The 22,749-nt window shown below is 33.9% G+C and overlaps 1 protein-coding gene across 5 annotated transcripts in view; it reads left to right on the top strand.

The window, feature by feature from the left end:
- KIFAP3 (kinesin associated protein 3) overlaps positions 1 to 21,282 on the top strand; it is a 158,730-nt gene extending 137,448 nt beyond the window's left edge. For 4 of the 5 annotated variants that reach the window (XM_050783882.1, XM_050783900.1, XM_050783893.1 and 1 more), the window contains one exon: positions 20,828 to 21,282. In XM_050783882.1, the coding sequence (XP_050639839.1) occupies positions 20,828 to 20,933 (106 nt within the window). In that variant the 3' untranslated portion in view covers positions 20,934 to 21,282. Of the gene's footprint in view, positions 1 to 16,744; positions 16,819 to 20,827 lie in introns of those variants that run through there. The other variant, XM_050783907.1, reaches the window with a different exon arrangement.
- Positions 21,283 to 22,749: the final 1,467 nt, after the last annotated feature.

Below are 22,749 nucleotides of genomic sequence, written 5' to 3' on the forward strand. Positions count from 1 at the left end.
AAGTTAGCAACTTCTTTGTCAAGAAATTCACCCTCAGGGGGCCATCTTGGGTGACAGTCATTGAATAAATACATTTTATTATATCTTTATATTAGGTCAAATTTACATATAGAAATATGAAATTTTATAAAATAAATTTAAAAAGGAAATCAGCTTATATTTTCCCAGAAGACTGAAGTCACAGTTACTGTTTTAGCCATCTAATTTCACAGAAAAAATTATTCCCATCCTCATAAAAATAAAAATGTTGAGATAGATCAAAAATACGTAATACTCATGTATTGATTTAGATGACTATTGTAAAAGCAGTAACTAAAAGTTATTGAGAACTCAGAAGACTATTTTTGAATTGGGGATAGTAAAGTCAGATCTCCTGATAAAAAGAGGATCCACTTTTGGGGAAGTGCCTGTTGTTAGTTACCCCAATACAAGAGGAGGGTAATAGGAGTGGTTTGAACATTTTAAAGGAAAGAGAGTGCAGCACTCACAGGGCCTTTTCAAAAGGTATTAGGTACAATGCTGGAATGTTGAACTTTCAAAATGTAGCTTATATTCTTAGAATTATTTTCAAATAGACCTATGTCTGCTTAAATTGTAACATAATAGTTTGCATGTGAAAAAAAGATGAAGGTGAAAACACAATTTTAGACTTTATCTGAGGGCCTGTTCTATGGTTTGCTTCTTTGTTTCTTTGCAACTTTAAATCTGCCCAAAATTCTAACCTTGAAAGTCCACAGAAAGTTTCTGCATGAAGATTGTTTTCTTCAGTTTTTGTTATTCTTTAAAACACACACATACACACACACACACACACACAAATCTTAAACAAGTGCAACTGCTCAAAAGAATGTGTTTTGGGGACATGAACAACCCAGTAAAGTTTTAAATGAAACTGCTAGAAAGGAGTAGAAACAATGCAGACTTCAGTGACATACACAATCTTTATTCTAACTGTGTTATTTTAAATGGTATTCTCTAAATCAGAGGTCCCCAACTCCCGGGCCAGTACCTGTCCATGGCCTGTTGGGAACTGGGCCACACAGCAGGAGGTGAGCAGCAGGCCAGCAAACCTTACTGCCTAAGCTCCACCTCCTGACACATCAGCAGCGGCCTTAGATTCTCACAGGAGCACAAACCCTGTTGTGAACTCCGCATGCGAGGGATCTAGGTTGCGTGCTCCTTATGAGGATCTAACTAATGCTTGATGATCTGAGGTAGAACAGTTTCATCCTAAAATTGTCTGTCCTCCCCCATCTATGGAAAAATTCTTCCACACAACCAGTACCTGGTGCCAAAAAGGTTGTGGGCTGCTACTCTAAATGGTTTCAGATCTATGTACAATATGAGATAGATGGACCAATAATGATGATGGCAATTATTGAAATTAGTGAGTGCCAGGCAGTATATGAATTGCTATTTATTACATCCCTTATCTAATTTACTCTTCACAACAGCTGAAGAAGGGAGACACTGTTATTAAGAAAACTGAAGCGTGTAGGTTTAAAGCAACTTGCCCAAGGTTATCTTGCCACCACTCAATCAATAAACTATTCTTACGTTTGCCCACCTTTCTTCTGTTACAATGAAGGAAGTTTTTTCAAAATCCAGTCAACCCATTTTTATTCTAGACCCCATTCTTGTCTTTTCAAGGACTTTTTTTTGTCATCACTCTTTTCCCCTCTACTGGATAATTCCTGTCAGCATACACAATCAGATATACATAAATCATAAATCAGCATAAACATAAATCAGAATCTACAAAGTTAAACTCTTTGGCCCCACATCATACTCCAACTACTGCCTGTTTCTCAATTCCCTTTATCCATAACTTCTCAAAAGACTTGCATGTGCTCTTCAACTTACCCAGTCTTGTCAGAATCACCAGTAGTCATCATATTGCCAAATCTAATGGACCATTCTCATCTTTACCTCTCAGCTGGTTTTGACACAGTTGACCAGGCCCCTGCTTTTTGAAACTCTCTTCTTTCAGCTCTCAAGATAGATACCCCATTTTTCTGATTTTCCTCCCAAGCCCTTTGTCATTCCTTCCCAGTGTTCTTTGCTGACTATTCATTCTGTTTTCCATATTTAAATGCTGGTTACTTCAGGGCTATATCCCTGTTCTCTATCCATACCCTATTTGGGGGGACCCTCTTTTCTAACTGCACCCACCACACCTAGGATTACATCCAGATCCATGGCTTTAAGTACCATTTGTAAACTTATATTTTTAGCTTAGACTTGTCCTTTGAGCACCATCCTTATTCCTTATGCAATCCAATTGAATGTTTCATAAAATTATCAAACTTAGCTTTTGATTTCTCACATATAAACAGGTTCCTCCCATAATCTTCTCATCTCAGTATATGTCACCACCATCCACCCAGTAGTTCAAGCTTTAAACTTTGGAATCTTCCTTATTATCTCCCTTTTCTTCATCAGTAGCCTCTCTCTCCACTGCAAACCATCTGCATGTCCTATTGTTTTCATTTCATTTCTAGAATAGGTCTGAAATTTGGCTATTTATTTCCATTTTCACTGTTAGTATCCTATTCCATGCCACCATCATCTGCCACCTGAACCATTCAATAGCCTAATATTCCTGCTTTTACACTTCCCTTCTGCTTCATTTTTTCCACAGTAGCCATCATGATCATTTTCAAGTATGTCATACCACATATCTCACCTGCCTTCAGTGGCTCCCCATGCTCCTGTAATAAAATACAAATTTCTTACCATGTTCTATAAAGTCCTGCATTATTCGACACTTATCTACATCTCCAGCCTCATCAAATGTTCCAGTTATAATTGCTTGTTAATTCTACCCACTCTGGACCCCCTTCTCTTCCCCAGACATTCACCAAGTTCTTTCTCACTTCACCTTTGCGCTTAACTTGAATAGTCTTTCAACTTTTTAAATAACTGGCTTCTTCTTACCTTTCAAATCTCAGTTCAAATATTACTTCTTCAGAGAGTCTTTTCCTAAGAGAATTATCAAAGAAGCTGCTTCTGCCTCATCTAACCTAGTAGTTTAATTTTTGTTCACTTGTTTATTCTCCCTCCTACCACAAGAATACAGTCTCTAGATGGGCAAGAACTTTGACTGTCTTTTTCCAAGTTGTATCTACTGGCACACACTAGGTTCTTAATAGACGTTTGTTTAATAAAAGTTATAAAGGTCACAGCCAGTATTCAGACATAGATGTCTTACTCCATTTCCCATGCTGTTTTATTTTCAGTGTGAACTTTTTTATAATTTCTTAATTTTAATTTTTACTATTTCAGTATCCTTTCAAATGTACAATGCATATCATCTATTAAATATATAATCAAGTAGATGTGTATTATATATCCTGCTTACAGTATCATATGCTTTGTATTATGAAATTGTTGATAGGAGCCTATGCTATATGGGAAAATTTTTTAATAACCTAGGTAAGATAAAAACAGACTTTAAATAGGCATATTTTACACAAATGAAGATGCTTGCCTTCATAATTAAGATCCAGTTAAGTGATTCTTAGTGTACTTGTATTATACTACTACAAGTCTAATTAAATATACCGAGAAGTACCCATCTATACTAAATATAAGCACAGAAAAATTTTCTTTTATTTTCTTTTTTTTTTTTTTTTTTTTTTTTTTTTTTTTTTTTTTTGAAACGGAGTCTCGCTCTGTCACCCAGGCTGGAGTGCAGTGGCCGGATCTCAGCTCACCGCAAGCTCCGCCTCCCGGGTTTACGCCATTCTCCTGCCTCAGCCTCCCGAGTAGCTGGGACTACAGGCGCCTGCCACCTCGCCCGGCTAAGTTTTTTGTATTTTTAGTAGAGACGGGGTTTCACTGTGTTAGCCAGGATGGTCTCGATCTCCTGACCTCGTGATCCGCCCGTCTCGGCCTCCCAAAGTGCTGGGATTACAGGCTTGAGCCACCGCGCCCGGCCTTTATTTTCAAAAATAACTCTTATAATGTCCCGATATTACGAGTGTGTAAAATCATATTTCTAGTCCATTTACTTTAGCCTAAAGAAACATTATAGGTTCACCATAATGGAGGAAGAAATAATATGATTAGTGTTCAATTTCTCATTAACAATAGCAATAACCAACTGACTAGAATTGCAAAATAATTATTTTCTTGGAGTTACATTTTTCATGGAGAAAGATCAGTAGAATACATGCTTGGAAGTCACATAATTTCAGTTATAGTCAATTTCATTGCTGATTTGCTGTAAAATTTTTTTTTTCAGTTTTGTTGTACCTGGAGAAATGGCTCTATGTTTAAACATCAAGGAGTATTTGTTTTAAGAATTTTTACGGCTGTATCTTTAGAGAATAGGGTAATTTTAGAGGATGGTTATGACTTTAGAGGATATTAAAGTTGGTTGTGTCTTTAGAGGATCTTCAAGTTGTATCTTTAGACTGTGTCTTAAAGTTGTATCTTTAGTTGGTTGTATTTTTAGAGGATAATCAGAATATTTTAAAAATCTGTATTAATTTTCATAGTGCAATAGCTTAAGTTCTGTAGCAACAAATACTACTCCATACTTAAAATGAATAGAGTTTCCTTGTTTGTGTTTCTTTCTTATTACCAGGTTATAACTAATGATCTGTTAGTAGTCAATAAATCATAAAAATAGTATATATGCTGTTGGGATTTTTTTGTTGTTATTGCTGTTATTTCCAAAAGATACTTATAATTTTACTTAAAGTTTCTGTGATGACAGGTGAAATTAACTTTATAAAACACAAAATATAGGATAAAATATAGAATCACTTAATGTTTGCTTTTAACACTTAAAATTTCCTTTATTCATAACCTTTTTAGTTGACAAGCACTTGGATGAGGTCTAGGGATATAGAGGTCAGTAAGAAATAATCTCTTTCTCTTTAAGAGGCTTATATAGTTCAGGGTTAAAAGTATAATTTTTTGAGATGAGTTAAAGCATTCTATTTATTATTCTTTCAGCTTTCTGTTTTGAAAATATTTAAGGGTAATAGTATTATCAGGCTTATAAAAGTAATACTACGTTGTCAGTATCTGGACATCAATGGTCTTTCATCTGTTTCTGCCCACTTGTATGTTATTCCAATATCTTGAGATATATATATTTCTCTAAAAATTAAGGAGAACTCAGATGTTTAAGATGTTTCTTCTACTGTAAATAGAATAATATTTGTCTATTGGAAATATTTCCAGTAGAATAAACATCTTAAATATTTCTGAATTCTTAATTTTTAGAGGAAACAGAATTAATGATATTTAGAAAAGAATGCCACTTTATCTTAAATAATACTTTCCCTCCTTATATTTTATGAAGAGCATGATATTTGGAGTGTGTCATTCATTAACTTACTTCTGGTACAAAAACACAGACCTTTAGTATCTTCTTATACACACACACAAAAAATCTAGAGAATGTAAATTTTCTTAGAAAAAAGTAAATAGGTCCAGATTTTACAGCATTTTGAGGTAAGCAGTACAATATTTGTCAAAGAACCACATTATTTTTGAAATATAACTTTTTAAATTATATATGCTGTTTCATAAAATATCATACTTTCATGGTCTGATAATTCACTAATGTTTAATTACTTCTTTACAGCAATAAGTAGTTTGGAAGGATTAGTCGAAACAACAGCTTTTGGTGTCTTTGTAATAGAGATATTCCCTCTTTAGAAACACATCAGAGTCCTAAAAAATGTAATTTGAATAATTACAGGTTTGGGGAGAACCATTTTATCAAGGAGCTTGATATAAATGTTGATTTTCTATGACTCCCATCTCATGGGTGAAAGTTTTACTGAGTTAAAACTGACTTTTCATTTTACACAGATAGATACTCCCAAGGGAACAAGGGACAAACATTTTAGTCTTTGAAATTCTTTTAACACTGACATCATAGCTATTGATGAATTTTTAACACTTTTCATTGGAAGAGTTTTAAATTATAAAGGATTTGTTAAAATGCATCAGGTTTTCTAATTTTAAAAAAGTGGTCTTTTGAAAATGGAGGTGATGTCTGGAGTTAAAGGATTAATTATGAACTATAATCTTATAGAATTTACCTGTAGGAATTTTAGGCTAACACGCAGTCTTCCAGTATTAGCCCAAATTACTTGGTAATCTAACGCTCAGTTCCTCCATGAATTAGATAGAACTCAGACCTGCTCCAAAGAGACAAGTGTGGGACTCTGTAATATAATTTATTTTCAAATGCTACTTTGTTTTGTGTTTAAACATAATTATTAGTAATTTTCTAATCATTTTTCTAATATTATAGTTAATTATGGGTATATGTAAAATCTGTGTGTATTTATTTTGATTCTTAAGTAAAAGCTACATATTTCTATGGTCTCATTTTAGAGTAGAAAGGCACAATTAACAAAAGCTGTCTTGCACCCTTTGAATAAGCTAAGGATTTTAAATAGTCTTTTGAATACACTTAAACAGGAACATAATCAATGATTTCCTGAACATAATTCTCTTTTTATGAACATAAGTCAACATTATATTTTAAGAAATATAATGTATTTTATATCTTTTAAGCCTGTTTTCTTTGTTTAGCATTTATAAGAAACTTTATCTAAAGTTGATACACCCCGATTTTTCAGGGTTTTCCAGCCAAAAACAAAGCACCTTCCTACTGGCCTGTCAGAAATTAAAAGGCACAGCGATCTTAAAAAGGAATCCAGATTTGTGTAGACAGTATCAAGTGGCTAATTTAGAGCCCCTCAAGTGTGAAAGGATGGGAGGAGGCTTCTATGAACATAGTTAGGCAAGTAAATTTTTAAAATACAACTGTAGCTTAAAATTTACATCTTTTCAAATTTATACAAGAAACCCTATAAAGCTATATTGATAAAGGTGCCCAACTTCATGCTGAGATATTTTTGAGGTGATAAATATGCAAGAGCTCTTAAAAGTCAAAAAATATTTTTAAAAACATTGTAAAATGCATTAAAAAAGTGTTTTTAAAAAGCATTTTAAGAGTTCTTAAAAATCTCAAAAAAAGTGTTTTTAAAAACATTCAAATATTTTTAAAAGTATTTTTAAAAAAGTTTTCAAAGCCTTCATAAATTTTAGGCTATTATAATTTACCTCATTCTTTTTATACACTATGGGGAAAAAGAAACTATTACAATTTTATACAGTTGCATGTTACGTGATCCCCCAACAAAGTCTAGGGAAGGGAGATACTCTTTGCCATCAGCAAGTAGATACCATAGTTATTTTAAATTGAATCAATTTGTCCCTTTTCCTGCATACTTGAAATAACTAATATAGATATACCTATATGCTCATTCAGAATACTGTCTAAAGCCTAGATAATCTCAAAAATGTATGATGCATTCCATCTCCCTAAAGAATTCTCATAGTTGCCCAGCTTTGCTTATAAGTGCCAGATTGTTAGGTTGGCACAAGCCCAAAGACAACACACATCGCAGAATGAAAATACTCCACCCTAAACGTTTTCATGACCTGTGTGCACTTTTCTAAGAGAAGCCAACACTGGCAGTAAACCTGAGTATAGGAATGTGTACAATGTGAGAAGTGATGATTTACATGAGATAACTAAAAATCTTACCCTTGATTAACTACTTTCAAAATAAACTCACTGAGTATAAAATAAGATGAAAAAGCATGTAACTAGAATCTTTCAGTAAGTTTCCTCCCTAAAGGTGTTATTTTCATCAATCGTGACATAGAATCTAAAGAGTTTTGATTGAACAATCTAATACAAACAGTCCAGTCTTACTACGGTAAAAGGAAAGAACGATTGGCCATGGCATTATTTTAGTGCAACAACAATTAGTATGCCTATGTGGAGGCATAAATCTCTATGAATTATGTAGGAGCCCTATAAAGGCAAACAGAAAGCATGTGTATGAAGCTTGCCAAGTATGATAGAGTATCCCTTAACTGTCTAGATCATTAGGCAGAAGCCAGAATTTCCTAAGCATTTCTAGGGAAGTATTCATCATTTTCATGTCATAACAATAACACCACCAAATATATACTATATGCGGGTACTTTTCTTGGAAATACAATAATTTCAAGGCATAGAGGTGTTAAAAGATATAGCCATTATTCTTATTTTACAAAGAAAGAAGTCATGTCAAAGTTAGTTATGGATATAGACTGAAACAAGTTATCCGTGGAGACACAAATCCCATTCAGATATTCTAGTTTTGAAGTAATTGCACCCTACTAACTTTAAGAAAATTTAGGAGTTATTGATAACTTCATAGTTTGTACTTAAGTTCATTTGGCTGAATTTCATAAACTTAATTGCTAGTCCTTAAATTAAGAGGGGAAATGCTTATTTACATGAGTGACAAAGAAGAAAAAAGATAGTGTTTCCTTAGGCTGATTTAAGAATAATTTTAACTTAAAATATGACTCTTACAAGTCAGATAAACAATTGTCATGTATTTCTACATTCCAGTCTACACTGAATTTGTTTATATCAATGCAAAGTGTGACCAAAGGATGCTTAGCCCTATTCTTTGAAGATGATATAGAAACACCATGCTTCATCATCAGAAGACATGTAATCTTACAATCTATAGTCTTATACCTGAACAGAAAATGAATTTACCTTTTTTAAAAAAGAAACCTATAATGTAACAGTTAAATATAGTCTTAAGGATCAAGAAAGCTTATAACGGTAGAGATTTACTTTAATACCTGTTCTTCTAATGCGTTTCTGTTATATTATGCAGTATTCTGAGATCCTAAACATTCTAGAGGACGTTAAATAACTGTGATATATTTTTCCAACCTGTGTTTATTACTGAAATTACTGAATTAATGGCTGCAAAACATCAAATAATACTGCCCAATATAAATCTTTTGACATACCCTTGTAAAGCAAGGAAATGCCTTTGTGTGTGTGTGTTTGTGTGTGTATTTGCAATTATAAGTTTAGAATCAAATTTTTTAAATTATGCTTAGCTATTTAAAAAGATGCACTTTTAATGTGTTTAAATATAGTTCCTATTATCTATATGTTTGCCCTCAATTTTGGAAAAATGTTAGTTTGATTTAGCTTTCCAGAAACGTCTTTATCAGTCATTGCTCAATTTTTATCATCCAAATGTAATTTGACTATTATTTTAGCCTAAAAAATATTGACACAAATGAATAAGTAGATTATGAAATAAATAGGAGATTTTGTATTAAGCATCTTACGTTTGATAAGATTTTCAGGATTTTTTTTAAGACAAACATTTGTCTGCTTCCTTGAAGTGAAAAGTTTCAAAACTATTCCAAAATGTTCCCAAACTGAATGATTTGTTTAAGGATTTTGGAGACACAAGTTTTAACAAAAAACTTAACATTAATAAAAAAAAAAAAAAAAAAAAAAGACTGGTGTTATGTCAGTAGTGTTTTTTGTTCATATAAGAGAGACTCTTATTATGTCCATGGAGGTAGCATGTATGTTAGATGACTGTATTAACTTTTATTTTTGTTCATATGTCAGACTTGCCTGTTTTATAAAGAAAGATGGGGAGTTGATATAGCCCATTTTGTGTACTACTTGTGATAATTTTATATTCCATTTTTTGAATTTGTTCATTTCAATAGTGCATTATCACTTTAAGATTCTGGTTGGCGCTTAAATTACAGTAACTAAAGGTTATTTTTCATATTTTAACCAGTTTAACCAGAGTTTTTAGTACTAGTATTAAGTTTTGAATTATGTTTGAGGTCTTAGACTTTACAGCATGTTTAGTTTCTTTTCATTTCTTATTAGTATTTTTCAGTACTTAATAGTCTCTTGCCCCCACCTCCAACAAGAACTTTCCTTTCTGTTCAACATCAGAAACATTTTCCTTTTGGCATGTGCTTTCTAGTTCCCCAAACACTATAAGCAAATTGGAAAGTTCAGCTGTCATTCTTGGAAGGTTACAGATCACACTAGCAGCCTGAGTAATCCAAGAGGTTTTAAGTATCATAGCATTTAGTTTAAAGTGAAATTTGCTCTGACAGGGCTGGCAGACCAATAGGAAAAAGAAATATTTGTGCTTGGAGAAGTGCATATGTAGAGACCAAAAGTATAACTGATGGCTGGAAGTGATTTCAGTCTAAAAAAACAAATCATTAAGAGAGTGCATAGGGGTAAAATACACAGTTCATATTTTAAAGAGTCTCAAAATGAACCAGCAACTAAGGTTAGCATTACATAGTAATTAGTTGTGGTGTTCAGGCTTTAACTCACTCAGTACCAGACAGTATAGTTAAACTATCACTGAAAAAACATTGCTACTTACATGATATTCTCTAGTTTAAGCCCATAGCAGTAATTTTTTTACCTTAGAAAACCAGGGTATTATGACAGATTATATAAATGTTGAACCAGTAACAGACAAACAATTATTTAAAGGAGGTGCTAATGACTCGGTTTATTGACCTAGGGGTTATTTAAGCCACTCAGCAAGTTCCCTTAACATTTGGTGGTATGAAATGAAGCATTACTTGATAGTATAGAACTGCCAATTTTAAGAAGTCCTTGTACTTAATGGAAGAAATGTAAGTTAAAGATGACTAGATGGCATACCTTCATTAAAATATTGCCAGAAAAAGCCTGAGACCATTATAGGTTTGAGTAAATATTCACTTCAACTTGATAATCACATCTGACAACTTCCATTAGGTACCTATTAGAGCATTTTTTCTGTTAATAACTACAAATAAGGAAAAATAAAATATCTTTTAATGGCTCCAGTTGTTTCTTGCAAGTCATTGTTCTCTTCAAGAAAGCCTATTGTGAGCCAGAGAAATCTAAAATTTATTTTTTTTTCTTCGAATGTGCAGATAAATAATAATAAAATGGGTCAGACATGGTGGCTCACGCCTGTAATCCCAACATTTTGGGAGGCTGAGGCAGGTGGATCACCTGAGTTCAGGAGTTTGAGGCTAGCCTGGCTAACATGGCAAAACCCTGTCTCTACTAAAAATACAAAAATTATCCAGACATTGTGGTGTGGGCCTGTAATCCCAGCTACTTGGGAGGCTAAGGCAGGAGAATCACTTGAATCCAGGAGGTGGAGGTTGCAGTGAGCCAGGATTGCACCATTGCACTCCAGCCTGAGCAAGAAGAGTGAAACTCCACGTCAAAAAAAAATAGTGATAATAAAATGAAAAGGACTTCCAGCAAGATGGTAGACTGAGCTAATTTGGCAGGGACCACTGCTATACAGATAATATGTAAATGGTAGACAAAAATGTAACAGAAACTTACATGACCAAGTTCATAAGAAAGATAGGGAATACCCCAATGACAAAAAAAACACCCACAGGAATATTGAACTAGGTATGGGTTATTTGGTAAAGGAAGATGGAATTGAATTCTCTAAATAAAGCCTGGAATTTCAAAGGTCTACGTTTTTCTCATCAGTTGAAAAGAGGACTAAATGATGTTAATTCACCAGCCCAGAGAAGTGGCCAAAACTTGTCTGTGCTCAAAGACCCTCAGTAGGGGAAGATAGTCACTCATGTGAAAGAGAAGTCACAAGCTTGTTTCATGCACATGAGTGGGTTCAGAATTTACACCATATACTTAATTCAGGGAACCTTAGTCAAGAAATTGCCATTTAGATTGTTTCAGGACAGTGGAACTGCCAGGGCCCTGATACATTATAAACAAACACAGAACCTCTCTGTAGAAATAATTCCACAGCTCAAGAGCCAACAGACAGGAAAAAAAAAATGAAGTTGAAAGCACAATAAAATATTACAAAGTACACAAAGAAAGGAACCAGGTGCAGCAGTGCATACCTGTAGTCTTAGCTACTCTGGAGGCTGAGGTAGAGGATGACTTGAGGCCAAGAGTTGGAGGCTACAGTGCACCATGATTGTGCCTGTGAATAGCCACAATACTCAAGCCTGGGCAATATAATGAGACTTCATATCAATGAAAACATAAAAAGGACCATCATGAAAGAGAATCATCAGATTGTAATGGAAATCCCATTTTATCAATGTTCAATATGCTGAGGAGTTTAAATTTGATAAGCCTTGTTTTAAAGCTTAGTAAAGCCTGTGATTCCAGCACTTTGGGAGGCCAGGGCGGGTGGATTGCCTGAGGTCAAGAGTTCGAGACCATCCTGGCCAACATGGTGAAACTCCGTCTACTAAAAATACAAAAATTAGCTGGGTGTGGTGGCATGTGCCTGTAGTCCCAGCTACTTGGGAGGCTGAGGCAGGAGAATCACTTGAACCCAGGAGTCGGAGGTTGCAGTGAGCCGAGACCGTGCCATAGCACTCCAGCCTGGTAACAGAGTGAGACTCCGTCTCGGGAAAAAAAAAAAAAAAAAAAAAAAGCTTAGTAAAGTACATGACAGTACAAGACAAGCGCTCTAACAGCAAGAGTGTTAGGATGCCTGAGAATTACAGTTAATAGAAGAATCTCAATGAGACTATATAAAATGCAATAAATAAGTAAATTAATAAAAAGGAATAGAAAAATTAATGCAATGATATAGTATCAAAAAGTACCAAGTATAACATCTCCACATTAAAATATAGTCACTAAAATAATACTCTGGAGGCAGGTTAATCAACAGATTAAGATGTATAAGAAGAGAAGTATCACTTGAATGAAATTAGAGGACAGTCAATGGAATGGAATTTCTTTACCATTTAGAATAAATCAGTGACTGTTTTACACATGTTCCCTTCATCATTAGTACAAATTAGTTTTATCTGAAGTATCTCAGTGTAGTAACTAAATTGAAAGGAGTTTTCCCCAAGGTGTTTTCACCCTTAGAAATGACAGATTTCTAAGTCCTTCAAAAAATGTTTTTAGATGAGTATTTTAAATACAGCCTCCCACTACGCATATAATTTGCCCTTGATTTTTGAAAAAAAACACTAGTTTGAATTCATTAAGAATAAGAGTCTTTAAGATGCTTTAGCCACTTTTTTTATTATAATAAAAGAAAAAGTTATAATTATGCATATAAAAAATTAAGAATAAAACTAAATGGAAAATGACAACTAAACTTGATATATGCTGGTGAAACTCATTAGAAGACTTCTTAACCATGCTCTTGGATTTTATTTTCTCAACAATACAAAAGTTCAGGTCCAAAGAAATGAGTAATACCTTTGAGCAACTTAAAATATATATTTATTACATATAGATTTATAGAAACAAGATGCCATTAATATCAGGTCAATGAAAAATTTTAGAAGCTATGTTATAGTAATAGTACTTTAACATTCATGCATATTACTTTTTTCAGTGTTCAAGACAATCAGCATCTTTTCTTATAACCTATTTTCTTAGGCACCCAACATTCACAAAACTTTTTTTGCATGTAACTGATAGGTATTTCTATTTAGCTGTAAATTATTTCATAATCATAAAACTGGACATTAATTATCTGCGAAAGCAATGGACGCCACATTCTATGAATGTTAAATGTGCTGAGAAGTTTAAATTTAATAATCCTTGCTTTGAAACTTTGTGAAAGTACCTGAAATTCAGTGGTAAGACAAGCTCTCCATCTAGTGGTTGGTCTATAAATGACAAACATTTAGATCTCGATGTAGTAACACATCATTTTACTAGTGTTAGGTATTGTTTTATACTCATTGTTTCATTCAATCTGCACATCTCTTCTTATTGTAAGAATTTCAAGGAGAAAATATTCTCTTTTCCAGAATAGTTCAGCCCTGTAGAAAATAGGGGCAAGCTTCTTCTACAGTCTGATTTCATCTATGTGGAATACCACAGCATCTCAGTCATTTGATGAAGCATATTCCCATACTAAGGGGGCAAAATTTGCTCCATTCCAATTAACTATAACCTTTAAAATTTCCAGACAGTTTTGAAATTCTTCTCCTTAAGTCTCAGTCCCCAACATGTAAAGGTATAACTAAATTTTTTTTTTTTTTTTTTTTTTTTTTTTGAGACAGGGTCTCACTCACTCTGTTTCCCAGACTGGAGTGCAGTGGCGGTGATGGCTCACTGCAGCCTCCAACCTCCTGGGCTCAAGTGATCCTCCTGCTTCAACCCCATAAGTAGCTGGAACCATGGGTGTGCACCACCATGCCTGGATAGTTTTCTGTATTTTTGTAGAAATGTGGTTTTCCAATGTCTTGAACTCCTGTGCTCAGGCAATCTGCCTACCTCAGCCTCCCAAAGTGCTGGGATTTTAGGCATCAGCAACAGCACCTGGCCTGATAAAACTATTTTAAATGAGAAAAGATGGTCCGGGCACAGTGACTCACGCCTATAATCCCAGCACTTTGGGAGGCCGAAATGGGTGGATCACAAGGTCAGGAGTTCAAGACCAGCCTGGCCAAGATGCTGAAACCCAGTCTCTACTAAAAATAGAAAAATTAGCCGGGTGTGGTGGCACACACCTTAATCCCAGCTACTTGGGAGGCTGAGGCAGGAGAATCACTTGAACCCGGGTGGCAGAGGTTGCAGTGAACCAAGATCACACCACTGCACTCCAGCCTGGGCAACAGAGCAAGATTCCTTTTTTTTTAAAAAAAAAAAAAAAAAAAGAAAAGATAACATTGTTGTGAATTGTAGCATATTTGATCATTGTTATTTCTGCCAGTACCCCTCTGTAGGTTCTCATTACTTCACATTTGGACAGCTGTAATAGTTTCTTCAGTGTTTATGATTTTGCATCTCAACCCCCTTTCCTACTACAATTATCTTTCTAAAACATAGAATTTGGTCATTCTCTTTCTTAGGAACTGTTGACGACTCTCCAGAAGCCACCAGTTCTTAGCTTTATGAAAAGCTTCAATATCTAGTCCTAACTGCCCTTTCTAGCCTTATCTCCTGCCACTTGCTGATATCATAAATCTAAAACTTTAACCATAACAAACCATTTGCTCTTCATCGGCCACTCCTCTCTGTTGCTCAGGCTGCTCCACCATCAGGAATTCTGTCTCTCTTCGCCTGTGAAATCTTACTTGTCCTTTAAGACTCATTCATTCATGAATTCATGTATTTCTTTGAATACATGTCAGATACAATACTAGAGGCTAGGGATATAGCAATGGCCAAGACAGTCCTTGCCCTCCATGGTGTTTGTTTTCTAATGGGAAAGAAATACAATAACAAAATATGTCAGGAAGTAACAGATGCATTAAATCAAAGTATTTTGTATGAAGACTTTCTAGCTGCCAAGATTCTCCTGAAGCAATTTGTACATGTCTCTAAGATACTCTTATGTTAAATATTTGGGCCCCCTCTTTTCTTCTGTAGCAATTTATACATATGCTACAGTAGTATGACATCAGGTTATTATCAGAATATTTCTTCCATGTTAGGTGCCTCCAATCCTTATAGTCAAGGACTATGTCTTATTTATTATTGCCTTCCCAGCATGTGTTTTTTCCTTGGCTTCAAAAACTATACTTAGAACATTGTAGGAACTCAGTAAATGTTTCTACTATTGGGATAGGTGAATGGATGGGCAAATGGTATATAGAGTCACTATTAACAATAGACCTAAATTTCCCATGACAAATCATACTTAAGCTGAAATTACCCTGATGATCAGTTAACAATCTACTTAGAAAGGTAAACATACTAAATACTGATTTTGATTCTATAATCAATATATTGAAGAAATTCATAAAAAGAATGAAGTATTCTAAGAAATTATGAAGAAGTAATTTCATATGGTTTTATAATATCCTGGAAAGTTTCTTCCTATAACAGCTCATGTTAAATTCTTTCACTTGACAATTCCAAAAGCATTCCAGCCTTCAGTATTACCTGATGGATCACAAAGACTGGTTTGTTAAGAAAAATCACTGTTGCCTATTTACAAATATGTAGTCATAAATGATTTTGTCTTGGGAAGAATAGAATTCCTAAAGACAGACTCAGACCAAAAAGATGAAATTCAGCATGGTAGTTATAAGTAAATTTTGAATGTGTGTGTGTGTGTACACACACAACTGTACATATATATAAAAAACTTAATGTTACATATAACAATATTATATAAGTACATACAACTCAATGTTATGTATATACATATACACATATATACACAATTATAAGCAGTCAATATTAGGCAACTTTGTGATAATATCTTCTTAAAAATTTTGTTTAAGATTAATACAGTTTTAACCTACAATAGTATAAAGTCAGATATAGGATTTTTATTCTGTACTGGTTTCAGACCACATCATAAGTATCATGTTAATTTTAGCTTCTTCATTTGAAGACAAACACTAGAAAATGGAAGTGGTTTTAGAGAGCAAGTGAGATGGTAAAGATTGAAGACCATGTAATGAGGCTTGAGTAAACCAGGGCTGTGGAACAGTCATATCAAAGAGGAATTGGACTCCTTGTGTGGTTTCAGAGGGTAATTCTAAGACTAATTGAACTGGATTTTAGAGCTGTGTAATAAAGAACTTTCCAACAGTTTTACATATCCATAAATGGAATGAACTGCCTTGACAAAGTAGTGAGCACTTCTTTCTGGAGATGTTCAGACAAGAGCTGGATAGACCCTGTCAAGGATGTTGTGAATAAAAGTGTAGCCAAGATTATTTCCTAAAATGTTCCCAAGTCAGACTTCCATGAGCCTATGAAACAATAATTTGGCCTGCATTTATTCTTTTTTGTAGCCATTTACTAATAAATTCATTACTTGCTCTACATTGATATTGCTGACCTAGGAATTTAAAAGAAGAAAAAGACTTGTGTTGCTTTTATCTCATTTTAATAAAATAATGATACTTTTCACTTATGCAGCACTTTTCATCCAAGGATTTCAAAGTGCTTTACAAATACGCACTAATTAAGCCTCACAAACAGCCAGAGGTAGGTGATTTTCTTCTCTTTCTACAGGAATGTCAACTCTGGCCCAGAAATTTAATAAGAGCCTGTGAGTGCCTGGGATTCCTTACTGGCTGCCATTCCCTTGTTATGTGCTGCATGTGAAGCATCACTTGTCATTTCCAGATTTCTTTTTTCCTGCTCTAAATCATCTCAAGTTTAGAATTCTAATGATTGCTATTACAAATGTGTTTGAAGTCTTGTAAATATTAGTGAAAACTCAGTCTTCTGCTTGCTGAATGCTAATTAGATTTCTAAATTTATTTAAAAAAACACACTCTAGATGTGGTTTTCTATTTGTTGTTGAGTTTTAAATATAATTTTTGTCTTTTAAAGAACTTGTCATTTTTCTTCCTAGGTACCCAGAAATAATTGTTATTGGGAAATAAAACTTAATGGCAGATTGACTTTTTGCCCTTATCATTCCTAGTTATCTTTTCGCAATAAACAATAACTATTTTCTTTGGACCAGAATTATGTATTTTCAGGAAGAGACACTGTATTTTGGTGATTCAAAGGTCCAAAATATGTTATCTGAACATTAAGGATAAAGGTGAAATGACACTAAATAACCAATCCTGTAAAGAAAAAGTACTATAATAGTGGCATATACTAATCTAGAGGGATACACCACTTTTTATGTGGGTTAGGAGTAGCAAGAAGAAACTATGTACATACAGAGACACGCACCCTACAAGATTGGATTAAATTCCAGTATACTTATAAATAGCCACATATTCAAACTGGTATCTGAAGCAAAATGGTCACACAAGGCAAGAGCAGATGTGGCATATCACAGCTTACTTTTCCTTGCTTCTCAGGGCCCCTAGTGAGGGCATACAAATTCCTGTGATACACACTATTGAAGTCAAGTCTTTCCAGATCAGGAAAGCACAATTTTTGCTGCAACATTGCCTTTCTATATTCATAGTTTCTATCTCCTTCAAGAATTTACATGAAGAATCTATCTGCTTCTGTTTAAAGGAAAACTCTCCTGGTTTTGAACTAAACTCAGCATTAGCAAGGCTATATCCTTTTCCCAAGGAAAAAAGTAAAGTGTCTACATATTCCAAAAGAATATCTCCAGGTTTTAGCATCCTGGAAAGCCTAATTTCCCCCACTATATTAGAAAGAATCAAATGAGAGGGATTAAAGAAACAAACTATTTGTTTCACAGTGAATTTAATTTAAAATGTATTAATTCTGTAGATATAGTTGATTTTTCATAATACAAAAGGACCTAGGACCTATGTCAATGTATTCTCTAAACTGATCATAAATGTTTTAAATATTTTTTTCTTTAAACAGCAAGTTCATCTGTGATACATAATGAAGAATTCCAGAAAAGATCATTTTAGAGTTTGGTTTCAAATTTTATTCCTTTTTCCCCAAATGATATTTGTATATAGAAATTCAGAAAATTAAATGATGTCCTCTACACTGTAATACCCACAGGTGTCTCTGGGTGAACTGTTGACTGCATAAATAGATCTTTACCATAGTAACCTAAAGACCATGCTGTTCAAGACCAGAGATTTATAGGTTCAGAAACTCAGACTCATCAGTGCTCAAGGGTCATCCTTTCACTGACTTGGGACTTCTGATTCTTATCAACAATGTGCATGACATATTTTAAAAAGAAAAAAAAAATCCATTTGTTAATGTACAATGGAAGTTATAACCATCAGGTAGATTAGGTAATATCTAAGTTTATTATTTACCCTATTGGCAAATTACATGGGAAAACAATGATCAATAGTTTGCCTATTAGTCATAGAAATAAAAAAAAGGGGGAGAATTTTGCAACTTGAATGTAGAATGGCCTCAGACTCTGAGAATGTTAAATTCCCTTCCTGACTGAGGACCAAACTGCAAAAAAGGCCAGATATTCCTTATGGTGTTATAGCTTACCAGATCACCACACAATTGCTTAGGTGGCTACAACCAGCATTGTAGCCGAGAAGCTCCTTGTTTTGTGCCAACGACTGGCAAACTCCCTTCTGAGGACCATCTTCTTTTAGATAAAATTACAGTGATATTGCTAACAAGTCATCTGTGAGATACTCTGTTTTGAAGGTGCCTTTTCATATTTCCTCACTGTCCCATATATGCCTCTTGTTTTCAAATTACTGAAATAGATCTTGCCATAGCCCCCAGATTGAGAAACGAACATAAGATTAACTTGTGTTTAACCTAAGTTTACTGCTATTTGGCCTCAGGGGAGTTGCTAAAAACGATAAGGACTGGTTAAAGACAGGTAATAAGCAGAAAGATGAAGAAGGAACAAGTTGAAATCCAAGCTATGTAATCAACAGTTTTATAATGGAGAGTTCTTTAGATAGATAATTACTTGTTAGCCTTAGTGCTTGCAGAGAAAAGTTTTCAATAACTTTTACTCTAATTTTAAGCTGATACCAGTGCCTCTTAGTTCACTGACTCCATTAATTTCTGAAACATCTGTTAAGCTACCTCTTGATTCCCTCATCACAAAATTTAGTCTCTCTTCCCATGAGACCAAAGTAAGAAAAGGTGCTTATATTTTTACCATTTCAAAATAAAATGTAGACTTAAAAATTTCAACCAACTTTGAGAAACTATAGACAAAGTTTTGATGTAGGAGGAGCCCAAAACAATAAATTGTGTCCAGGACTGCTCAGTACAAATGCTAACCTGAAACTTGTATTTCAGAACTTCCATTCTCCTAAAGGGTAGAGTCACTGGACCAGTATGTGTTATGTGTATTTTGGCTCTTTACATTTACTCTTTAGTTCCATCTTAATACACACCAGCATGCGTGCACATGCACACATGCACATACACACATTTATTTAAAACCTTAACATTTTAATAGTTACTTCTAAAGTGTGTCAACTTAATCTCACTCTGAGTGTGACAGAGAGTTAGTGCCTGTGTGAATATATTTTTTCATCAGATTCAGCTTTTGCTATTGAGGGAAAATTATCTTTCCATCTCCTCATGTAGTGCAAACTTAAATCATTTAAATATGTTTTATTTTTCCAAAACTTACATTTCTGCATTACAAATGGTTTCTATTGATTGGAAGTCAAGCTCACTAGCATTCACTGCATGAGCTATGCATGAGCATGTTAAGGCCACCATATTCTGCCTGGTAACATTAATACTTTGTCATTTTCCTAAGTGTCGGATAATTCCCTGACCTTTAAAAAGGACTTTGGAGAACAGATTTTCCTCTAAATAATGTATTAATAGATCAACAAGTAATTTTTTTAATAATCATGAAGTTTAACATACTTGAAGCTATCTTTACAGCTCTGAAGGTTATCTTTGGGTTTCTGTTTTTTCCATAGAATAAGTTGAACCAGAATTTGTAATTGCCTTGCTGTCACTCAAAAGAAATAGATACTTTTTGTAATTGTTTGCATTGAGGAATCAGAGGAAGGATTTGCAGATCAAATATGACTAATTTTCACATTTTGTCAAATTCCTTATCTTGTTCTTTTAATCATAGGCTTATGGTATGATTTGGCCCTGCATGAGAGTTCACTGATATAACTCAAACACATGTTTTTACTAAAAGTGGAATTAGTCCCATATCGTCATATGAAAAGACATTATAAACAGCAAAACTCACTTTACTACAGTTTTATTTTTATCATTCCCTAGCAATATATTACTGATCATTGCTAGCATGTAAAATCTTTTCATATTTTTGCTTAAGAGCCATATATAAGTAATTCATTAAATAAAACTTTTCTAACTTGATTCTTCCACTTTGTTTAGAATAGTACCTACTGACAGAGGTTTCTCATACTTTTAACACACATTGTTAGAAGTATTTTATTATATACACTTTTAATGGCTCTATTAACCTTAAGAAAAAAAAGTTAGTGATATCCACATAAATCACTATCCCTGCTAGGAGGAGAATGTTGGTGGTATAAAAATCTAGGCCTCTTAATCTGCATTGTGGATGTGTGATGAAAAACGTAGCTTATCTTTCCTTTCTCTCTTTTTTAGCCTTGGAAGGGATGGCTTTGGCCAACCAGTTGGCATTCTTGGACGCCCTGCCACAGCCTATGGATTCCGCCCTGATGAACCTTACTACTATGGCTATGGATCTTGATAAAGTATCTGTTTCCATGCGTTACCTCAGCTTAGAAGAAATCTGTGTGGGTTGGGTTAATTTTGGAGCTTTGCCTAATAATGCATGTTGATGTTATTGTGGGTCTGTGTTTTATTTTTATTTTTATATGTTGTTAGCTGCAGATTAACCCCAGCCCCTTCTGTCTTCTGTTAAGTACAGTCGATACTGACATTGTTCACTCATCAAACCACATCTTGATACTGAGTAACATTTCCCATGAGCCTCAAAACTGAATGCTGAAAAGCTACTAGACTGGAAAAGAAACACTGCATTATGTACGTTAAGTGACTAATTTAATTTCAATTAAAAAGTATAAAGTGAAAATGAATAAGTGAAAGTCATGTGTTTATATTTCACACGTTTCATTACGAATTACATGTTAACATAGGGTGCACATGAGTTTTATTTTTTGTCCTTTTTTTCTGCTTGTAAAATCTTGAGTAATTCATATAATATATGCTACCTTTATAATTTATAAAAAGAACATCACCTTCATATTCCATGCCATGTGCCTGAAAGTTTCCTTCCCAAAGTTTATTAACTATGAGTTTTCAATTAATAATGGAACATATGCCATAAGTTATTTATGGTTATAGTCTCTTCAGAGGTTTTAATTCACGTCTTCCTGGTTGTAATATAGAAATCCTAGGACAACTAGTATACAAGACAAGCGGTGATACAAGATTAGCATTTGGCTTTTAACTTTTATTCTTCATAAATTTAGTATCTAAACCATGGGAAAGCTAATTAAAAGTCTCATTATGGAAAACTAAGGAACAGAATATTTCACTCACTTTGGTACCCAGTTCCCAATTATTCACTTGTTTTTATAACATAGCTTTAGATAGCAAGAAATGGATGGACATTATATAATAATGAGTTTTAAAAGTAATTCAGTGTTTTCATATTGAGAAAAATGTTCAATTCTACTTGAAAAACTAAGCAAACAAATAACCGTAATAATAACTATAATCAGAGATAGTTCCATGATCACCTGCTATGGAAGGAAATATGAAGCTTCAAAGGGAATACATAGATCAAAGATAAGACTTCTATTCTTGAATTTAAAATCTCGTTGATCTAAGTACACTATTTATTTGGCTTAAATTACATTTTAAGCAGAGGATAACATTTGGAAAAGGCCTTTGAAATAACTCAGTCTGCCTACTTATTTAAGAAACCAATCACATAAAGAATTTAAATGTAATCAACAGATATTTTCCTGACTACCTGCTATGTGTAAGGAAGTATATGATGCACCTTAGGGGATGTTTATGTTTATGTTTATGCCTTTGATCTTTCTGAAAACATACATTTATTTGTCTTAGTTTCTATTTTAACCATAAAATATTAAAGCTGGAAAAGGCCTTAGAAGCAACCCTGTCCAACTCTTTTTGCAGTCAAAAAAACTGTGGCCAGGAGAGGTTAAGTGACTTAGTCAATGACATAGCCTGTCTCTTTGCTTCCTATTCAGCAATCTCAATACTAAATACCTTGTTTTATTATTTTCATGCATACAAAGTATAAATACACATAAGTGACATTAATAGGAAAATGATGCAAACATCCTATAGCTTTAACTTCCCTCATGTTGTTATAAACTGCTTTAGGAAGAACACCCCCCAAAATTGATAACATTCCCAGGGCTATGCTCACTGAATTTTACATGCACATACTCACTCTCCCTAATTTTTTTTCATTAGTTTAGGACTTAACAAATTTAGAAATTGTTTCCACTCAGGTATGAACTGGTTTACCATTGCATTATTTATGAAGGAGTGTTTTTCTAAAGAGA

Source organism: Macaca thibetana, chromosome 1 (genome assembly GCF_024542745.1).
Source record: "Macaca thibetana thibetana isolate TM-01 chromosome 1, ASM2454274v1, whole genome shotgun sequence".
Taxonomy (NCBI): Eukaryota; Metazoa; Chordata; class Mammalia; order Primates; family Cercopithecidae; genus Macaca; species Macaca thibetana.